This window comes from Poecilia formosa, unplaced genomic scaffold (genome assembly GCF_000485575.1).
Source record: "Poecilia formosa unplaced genomic scaffold, Poecilia_formosa-5.1.2 Scaffold359, whole genome shotgun sequence".
Classification (NCBI taxonomy): Eukaryota; Metazoa; Chordata; class Actinopteri; order Cyprinodontiformes; family Poeciliidae; genus Poecilia; species Poecilia formosa.
Genome location: NW_006800298.1, coordinates 307,606 through 316,890, shown reverse-complemented (window position 1 = coordinate 316,890; position 9,285 = coordinate 307,606). Strand labels below are relative to the sequence as shown.

At 33.9% G+C, this 9,285-nt stretch overlaps 1 protein-coding gene across 4 annotated transcripts in view; it reads right to left on the bottom strand.

Annotated features, from left to right (window-relative positions):
• LOC103153679 (C-type lectin domain family 10 member A-like) overlaps positions 1 to 7,809 on the bottom strand; it is a 13,546-nt gene extending 5,737 nt beyond the window's left edge. Inside the window, exons 1-9 of one of the 4 annotated variants that reach the window (XM_016662095.1) lie at positions 7,664 to 7,809; positions 5,342 to 5,437; positions 4,880 to 4,957; positions 4,046 to 4,150; positions 3,503 to 3,618; positions 3,289 to 3,439; positions 3,032 to 3,195; positions 2,820 to 2,932; positions 2,319 to 2,744 (exon numbers count right to left, since the gene is read on the bottom strand). In XM_016662095.1, the coding sequence (XP_016517581.1) occupies positions 2,615 to 2,744; positions 2,820 to 2,932; positions 3,032 to 3,195; positions 3,289 to 3,439; positions 3,503 to 3,618; positions 4,046 to 4,150; positions 4,880 to 4,957; positions 5,342 to 5,437; positions 7,664 to 7,724 (1,014 nt within the window). In that variant the 5' untranslated portion in view covers positions 7,725 to 7,809 and the 3' untranslated portion in view covers positions 2,319 to 2,614. Of the gene's footprint in view, positions 1 to 2,318; positions 2,745 to 2,819; positions 2,933 to 3,031; positions 3,619 to 4,045; positions 4,151 to 4,879; positions 4,958 to 5,341; positions 5,438 to 7,663 lie in introns of those variants that run through there. The other 3 variants (XM_016662094.1, XM_007574688.2, XM_016662096.1) reach the window with 3 other exon arrangements.
• Positions 7,810 to 9,285: the final 1,476 nt, after the last annotated feature.

Here is a 9,285-nt window from a genome sequence, read left to right as displayed (position 1 = left end):
ATAGATAGATAGATAGATAGATAGATAGATAGATAGATAGATAGATAGATAGATAGATAGATAGATAGATGATATAATTTTTTTTCTTTTTTTTTTGCAGTGTTTGACACATGAAAGTCACACCCTTCCTACTGTGGGTTAAACCAAATTTTATGCGACAGCCGTTTTCAAAATAACCTCAAAGTGAGAAACTGTATTTAGCTTGTTCTGCTTCCTGTCTTAATCATCTGAGTTGTTCAGTGAACTGTACCCGGAATGAAAACTGAGTAAAACACAACTAAATAAAAACTTAAACTGGAAGTGTTGGCTTCACACAATTAACCAAAAATGCTTTAATTTAATATGCTATTTATCAATCAGGCCATCAAACATTAGCTAACATTAGCAAACAGGTTTGTTTATTAGGTGATGTGATGCTATAAAACACAGATTATTATTATTAATTATTATTATTATTATTATGTGATGTGATCTTACTGACAGGCATAGCTTTATCTGTCTTATTAGATACTAAAGTCAAAACCATAAGTTTACAAATACTACAAAAACATGTTTATAAATAAGAAAATGAAATGCCTAAAATACAATAAAATATGATTTCTTTAGGGAACAATTGATCATTTATAGTAAAGGATGCATCTGCAGAAACATCCAACATTAAGAAACATCAAGATCTGAAAGGCTCAGTACTTTCTGCTAGACTTAACATCAAAACAATGAAGAGTTAATCTGATGATTATTTATTGGATTAACCAAGTGATAATTTCATGAAAAAAGCAAATATTAGGAGATTTTTTCCAAAACAATTTGAACCAGGTAAAGATAAAACTGCCTCTTGAGGAGTTCTGGATAGAAAATGTTTACAAACAAGGGTTTGTTTTTTAACTCTTAAATGCAAAATGTATGTTTTATGTAGAGCTTAATTAGTTCTTTATGTGTTCTTTCAGCAAATGATATTTTTATAGTGTTTACTCTAGATAATGATTAATAAATTATTAAATTGGGCTACATTAATTTCATATGATTGATTCATCATGATTAATCTTTTCAGCCCATAAAACAGTTTACTTTTCCTCCTTCAAATGTAACCGCTTTTAGCTTGAGAGAAACAAACAGAACCTCTGCAGCATATTTCCCATCCACTGTTTTCATCTGAGTAAATCCTTTTAATTCGTATCCCAAACTGATTCTGAGTCGATCAACACACTAAACCCAAACATCACGTGTGCAGTGGTCTGTCTCCCCCAAAGTACAATGAAAACTTCACAAATGACTTCAGAAATGACAAAGTATGAATGATTTCTTATTGTTGGTTAGTTTAGCATATGTGTGTGTTTTCCTGCTTAACACGTGACTACATTTTCTCTAAATATTACTGGGACATTTTAATATTATGCAGTCTGTAACTTACCCTACTACTGAGGATGGACACACTCCTGATCTGGTTTTAGCTCATGGTTATCCAGTTTTTAACTTAGTGACACGTTTTTTTTTTGTTTTTTTTTGTTTTTTTCACCATATGCCTGTTTTATTGGCCTGTACCAAAACAAAATCCAGCTTTTCAGCTCAGTCACAATCCTTCTGCTTTATTTAAAAATATTGATTACTTGCTCCATGGAATAAAAAAAAAAAAAAAAAAAACGTTTTGCACTTTTTTGTTGTGAAAGTCAATCCTATCAGGGCTCAGATCAAAGATTCCTCTCATGACTCCTCAGTCTCTTGCCATGTTCTGATGCTTTCCACAACTTTGAACCTTGTCATTTTTGCAGGAAGTGCTTAGTCATCTAAAACCAACAGGTTCTCCAAATAATGCAATTTATCTCACTGTAGTTCCTTCAGTTCTTGCTCTTCGGAACAACATTCTATCTTCAGATGTAGTTCCTGAAATTCTGAGATATAAAGAAACCTGTACTTCAGCTAGCATTACACGGCATTTTACTGTAAGGTGAGTTAGGCAGAAAGTGAGTGAGAAACTGGTTTTGCTGAATAAACACATTAAATACAAATTATATAAGTGAGTCTTGGATAAAAAGCAAAACTACCTTTTCATTTTCCACAGTAACAGAACCCCAACAAATTCTCAGGAACAATATCAGACCTGGTGGAGCTTTAGTGAGAAAAATGAAGCAGAGTCAGATGCCACTGTCATTAGTTTTATTCACAATAACAATGTTAAAACAAGGACATACATCAAGAACATAATACATCTTTTCAGCATATAAAATAAAGAATTATTGGTAACACTTTATTTGAAGGGGGGGTGAATAAGACTGACATCACACTGACATAACACCTGTCATGAACATGAATAAGCCTTCATGAATATTTATGACTGTTGTCATAAAGTGTCATTCGGTAAATTATGACACTTTTAATACAAATTATAGTGTCGACCTCAGAGTAATGATTATTTACTCTGAGGACGACACCAGGTGGGATACACCCGCATAGCAAATTTATAGCTTTAATTATTTCAGTTAATGCACAAATTATTATTATATAATTTTTATTGCTATGGTTAATAACAAACTATAATTTATCTCTTGTGAAAAAATATAAGCAAAATTTACATTTAGGTTTTCCAAATAACCTTTAGAAGTCTGAATATTTCATTTTAAATAGATAAAGCCTTCTTCTCACAGATCCACGCGTTCTTGTCAGTACAGCTCACTGATTTCCATTCTCGGTTCTGGAGAGAAGTTACACATCGACCATCAGTTGCTTGCTGCTGAGGTATCCAGGCTCTAAGGAGAAACATCAGTTAGATCAAGCTGATAGATTTATTTTATACTTAGGTTAAAAGATAATGTGTCTCTCACTGATTGGTCAGATCACTTCCATTGATCCATTTCCATCTCCCTCCTTCAGCTCTGAGACCAATCCAGTATCCTTTAATGTTTTTATTAACCCAACTTTTGTCTTTAAGAAATGTCTGTGAACAAAATAAATAAAATGATTACAAATTTACTTCACTTACAAGGCCAACAGTTTGTGTTGAAAATATATAAACAGTTTCCAGCTCTGTCTTTACCTTTTCTTCTTCATTACCAACAACAGTCAGATCTGAACTCTTTCCTCTGCAGTTTTCTCGTGCTTCTTCCCAGGTTTTCTGATCCTTAAGTTCAGCATCATTAACTGCATAGCAGCTGGACTGAGAGTGAGTCCAACCTATCTGACAAGAAACACACTGTCTGTCTGAAACAACAGAGATCAATGAATAAACATTTGGACTGGCCAATATAAATATTATCAGAGCTAATCTTTTACCACAAAGAGATCTGAACATACTTTTGTCAGTATTGATTGATTTGGGACAGTATTCATCAATGATCCACTGAGCTTGACTGACGTTCTGCTCATTCCAGGGTTTCTTCATGCTTTCAATTTGCTCGGTGAGGCTTTTCTTCTCTGTCTGCAGCTCCTGGTTTATCTTTTTAACCTGATCAAGTTCTGTTGTGAGGTTTTTCTTCTCTGTCTGCAGCTCCTGGTTTGTCTTTTTAACCTGATCAAGTTCTGTTGTCAGGTTTTGGTTTTGTTGTGTCAGGGTGACATTTTTCTTCAGTAAGGCTGTTTGGATGATTTCCAGCTGCTTCAGTTTGCTCTTGTGAAGAAATACGACTGCAAGATATCAAGATGTTACATATTAGATATGGATGATATAGATAGGATTTTGAAAACTTTAACAAAATTTGCTCAACAAAAGCAATAGAAATGTGTGAGGATCTCTACTGTCCATTTGACATGTAAAATGAAGCATTTTAAGAATATTCTTATTGTTTCTGGAAGGAAACAGCTAAAGTTTCAAACATCTGACTTTTAGTTTGTAAAACATACCCAGCACTGGATTTACTTAATTAAAGATTTGGAATTATTACATATTTTAAAAGCAGGTTAATTTAAAATGTATCTCTAGTTCTCTCTATTGGTTATTTTACAAGTAAACCCAAGGGAAACGTCTCCAGAATATGTACGCTGCATTCCCACATGTTTTAACAGAGGAATCTCATTCATGTTCGCTTATGTCATGTTTAAAGTAAATACTTACAGACTCCAAACATGGCCAAGACCAAAATCACACACAGAATCCCAAAGCAACAAGCCAACTTCTTATACTGGCAAAATCTTCTTTTCTCCTCATCTGACAAAAGTCCTGCGGAAATTATTCAGAAAATATACAACGTTTTATGAGGACACAGCAAACTTTGTTTCTTTTGTTTATTTTATATTGACACTTTTTTATTTTAAAATGTTACAAAAAATATTGTCATCATTTAACAAAGAATGTTGGCAGAGAAAAGTTTTATTTTCAACTGAGAAATATAAAATTATTATTCTTGGTATCTACTAATTATCCTAAAGATTCAACAAAACAATATTTTCTGGCTTATTTGTGACTGTATTTCAACAAACATAAAATAATCTACAAAAGGAATAAGTCATCCTAAATTCATCATACTGAGCTTCCAGCATTATCCAGTTGTTTTTAAGGTGACTTAATTAGGCTTTCTGAGAGTTTTTCAAAATGCACATCTTTGTTTTTTGTTTCTTAAAGTCCCTAAGACTGTTATCTGCTGAAAGCACCTGTCTGTTGGAGCCGGTCCTTCCTCATTTCCACTATACAGACACCAGTTCTATAAATTATCTTAGACTGTTTATATTTACATCAGAAAACTTACATATTTGAGCAGTGTGCTTATTCTAAATGAAACAGAAAGTCATGTTAATTTCAGTTCTGTCTTTGCTTGACTTTTTTGTTGTAAAAACATATTAGAGAAAATGAGGAGATGTTCATAGTTTCAATTTAGGAAATTGGCTCAGTTGCTGTTTGGTAAACAATTTATTTATTTATTCACATTTTGTATTTTCCATTACAACTTACCTTTTGTATCAGATGTTGGCTGAGCTGTTTGACTTGGTATCTTCACTTCATCATATACAACCTCTTCCTGTTTGTTAGCTGGAATAAAGGAAAGTTCAAATGTCTTCAAGTATTACAAAAATAAATTTAATAAAATGTTAAAATGACATCGTTTTAAAATCTGCTTTCCTTACATTGCAATTTATCGTATTTGAAGAAACTGAAGGTGATAATAATCCTATTAATTTTTATTTTAAAAATACTGACCATACTAAATGTCCTCCACACCTTTTGGCACCAAGTAGAGATGTGGAAAAATATATAGATCTGTCCTGTAAGAACTACCACAGACTACCGCCTAATGGTGGGCTGGGTATCTATCTCTACAGCAACCCCATTTAATTAAATCCACATTACACTCGACAGAGATCAGACAACCACAGAGAGCATCATGTTAATAAAACATATCAACACAAAGCTCACCTCTTGGCTGTGTCTTCCTTTTGAAAGTAACCGAAGCATACTGAACCTCGTCCTCTGCCATCTCCACAGCCTTACTGCTAAAGTTTGCTTGGTTTGTTGGCAAAAATTACCATAAGCATTGAGCAAAAAAACGACCATCATTTAGGAGAAGTAAGTATTTCCCTTTAGTCTCAAGTATCTTTTATGCTCTGACAATTTAAAACTTTTACTGTTTTTAAACTAGAAAAGTAATTTATTTTATTACATGATCTGGAAAAAAAGCAATAGGCCAAAAATGATGTCTTGTTTTGGAAACATATTTGTATTAGACAATTATAATTCAGTGAGTGGAGTCACTGAAGGGCAAGTTAAGCAACTGCACCTGGAGTGTTGCTTAAAACATGTTTGACCCTGTGGTCTGGAAAGAGGAAGAAGTCCTGTGAGAACTACCACTTCATTTACTTCATTTTCTTTCCTCATTAAGTTTTTAGCATGTAAAAGTCACACCATCTCACACAGTGTGAAACAATTTAAGTGTCAGGCTTTCAGCAGACCACAAGCAGATTTTTGACTTTGACAGCTCCTGCAAATTAACAGTGAATTAAGTGAATAAATATAAGGATATGATATATAAGCAGACTTTTCTGGACATAAATCTACTAAAACGGCCCTCTTTACTTTTATCATCAACTAAAGCAGCACCCTCTAGTGGCTGAGCAGAATCATGGTAGAATAATACAAAAAACAAGCGGTTCTTTCTACTTTGAAACACATAAAAGAACTTAAAAACTGAGCCATAAGATTTAGTTGCACAAAGCAAGAGTTCAATTTTATAAAGATTTTAATGACAAGAGTTTTTTTTTAAATTTTATACAAAGCAATCCTTGTCAACCTATTGAATTCACTAATACGACAACATATGTAATTTTAAATGGAAAACCTTTATTTTTGCAAATATTCACACATTTGGACTTTGATGCCTGCAAATGTTAGTACAGGAGCAAATTTACCACTGTGTCATATTTTTTTCCTTCTACTAAACGTTTGGGAACTGACATATCTGTTGTATTTGCTGCTTCGTTTTCCACCACACATTTTCAATGGCATTGGTTTTCTGAAGTCTTCCTGAGCTGATGTGATGATATTAGTTAGAGAATAATCCCAGTTTTTAACGCAGTGCTGCCTGAGGGATCAAAGGTCATGAGCATTCATTGTTGGATTTTGGCCTTGCAGCTTTCTTTCAGAGATTTCTTGTGATTCTCTGAATCTTTTGATGAAATTTTAGGCTGAGATAAAATCTCTAAATTCACTGCAGTTATACATTGAGAAACATTCTTAAAATGTTGGATTATTTGCTCATGCAGTGGTTCACAAGGAGGGAGACCTTGCCCATTCTTGCTTGTTAATGACTGAGCCTTTCAGGGTTGATGTTTCCATTTAGCCTGTTCACCTGTGAAATGTTCCAAACAAGAGCTTTGTTGAGTATTCCTCAACTTCCTCAGAGCCCTGTTTCCTCTGTCTCAGTGTTTCTGGAACATTTTGCAGGCACCAAATTTCAAATGAGTGAATATCTGCAAAAACATAAAGTTTATCCGTTTGAACATTAAATATATTGTCTTAGCAGTAAATTCAGTTTGGTTGAAAATAATCTGCAAAACTTTGTATTCTGTTTTTATTTATTTTATGCACAGTATCACAAATTAAATTCAATGTATTTGAATTACAGATGTAATAGCATTAAGAAATAATCAAAAATAATGAGGAAAAACATATACAGCATTTTACTATATCATCAGGTTAGAACATCTGGCAACAGGCTGAGGTCTTAAGTTCTGTTTTTTAGTTGTGGGTTTTAGTATAAATATTATTTTATATAGTTTAACATGTAGAGATTAAGAGTATTTCTTTTCTTGCATAATTTCTAAATAACTTGATTAAATAAACAAGATGGGCACATAAAATATGTACTAATGTACTAAACAGGACCCTTAAAAATCGTATAAAAATGTATACAAAAAAAAATACAAAAAATCTGTTTATGAGGGTAAACCGGTGACAACAAACTCAGACTTTTACTCACTATGAGAGATGAAAACAGGAAAATAAAAGTCCAGTCCTAATCGGTTACTTATATTTACGTTCAAATATTCCCTGGTGTCGTTTGGAGATTTAAACATTGTCTGACTTATTCTTTCCAACTAATACTTTAGATCTTAAAAGAAGGTATCTGGAACATCTGTCCATACTACAACTAAGAATTACCTAATTAAAAAAACTGACAAAATAAGACAATAAGTTCTTCTGTTTTCTTCTCTAATGTGTGAGTAAAATATTTATAACTTACTTTTTGATTGTGGTTGTTTCTTATTCTTGAAGACGACTGAAGCATACTGAATGTCTTCATCTGCCATTTCTTGTCTTAGAAATGCTTTGCCCATAAATGTTTAGCAGATGTGAGTACATCTACTAAACATAACTGCTTTCTGTTTACTGGAAGAGTTGCTATAGACTACACAGGTTCAAGTGAGAATAGTAACGACATCAAGTGACAAAGACAGAAAAAAAGGAAGTTGAATTAGTTGAATGCACAAGAATCCAAAATCAACCATTAATTTTCTGTTTATCACTGTTTGTATTGTGAATTTCACAGAAATTAGATAATAATATTCAAGGTATTTTAGAGTCTTTGATTCTTGCATATGTTTTTCAGCTAAAAGCAGAAGGGCTAACTAAGTTCAGTGGTTTTTCAGTTTAGAAGACAGATCATTTTTAAAACTGTTCTTACAAGAAAACCCTCGACTTAAAGCTGAGGAGCAGACAGACCCAGTTAAAAGGTCATCGGTAGCCATATTGGCATGTGCTGGAGACTTGAAGCTGTTGCTGGACCTTAAATACCACTTCTCCAACCACATTCCTGTCACCTGTCTTCAATCAGATATCGTGACATGAGGGTTTATGATGTTGAAACACCAAACGATTCCAGGAACATCACTGAATAGATATCCAGATGCATCAGTTGATGAATTTCCAGTGGGTGGACAAATATTGATGCTTATTAATGTTTCTGTTTCAGCATGTGTCTAAGGATGCATTCACAAAGTTCATCGGCTTTAACGCTTGTTTGTTTGCCTTGACAATCCAGGTTATTTGGGGAGTTGTGAATGTGAACTTGAATTAATGATTAAGACCAAAGAAGCAATCTCTTCCATTTAAAAGACAAGTGACCCTGACAAAAACAAAGGTGGAATGAGAAGCTTGTGGTGAGAACAGAACAGAGTAAGTTTCAGAAAATAACCCATAAGATGAAAATAAGGCATTTAAAAACCATACTGCTGAAAAAGCACCTGAAAAACCACTGAACTTCAGCAAAAGAGCATTATGTAGAAGAAGTGGTTATTTCATGAGGCAAGCCTGTCACACAAAAACCCTTCTGCTTTTAGATGAAAAACATATGCATGAATCTGTTTGCACCCCTAATACCCTGGTGTTCTGCCTGTTCCAGCAACACACCACCTATCTACCCGAAGCTCCACCCAGGAGCTTCAGTCTCCAAGCCGAGCTCCAGACCCATCGAGCATCACTTTCCCATGTCTCCCCCAGACTAGTGGCAGCAGCAATAAACAAACACCTGGTGGAAGGGCTAGACATGCAAGAACAATCATTGTTGTAATGATGTGCTGAAGGGGGAATGTCAGAAAGGGTAGGAGGTTCTTAAAGAGACAGAAGTCAATTTCAAGGTGTCTGATATGGCTATGGTGCAAAGTCAAATTTCCTTTAAGTAGTTTTAGATATAAATAGCATTTTCATAGCAACTGAAGGCAATATTACTTTATTGTGCTATAAAGTGGCACTTTAATATGCCTTACATTTTACCCACCGCCATGCTTAAGAAACAGTAATCTCCACACTGGTCCCCATTTTGTCAAACCTTCAACAAAATGAGTCAAGCTTTTCTTTTCTTTTTT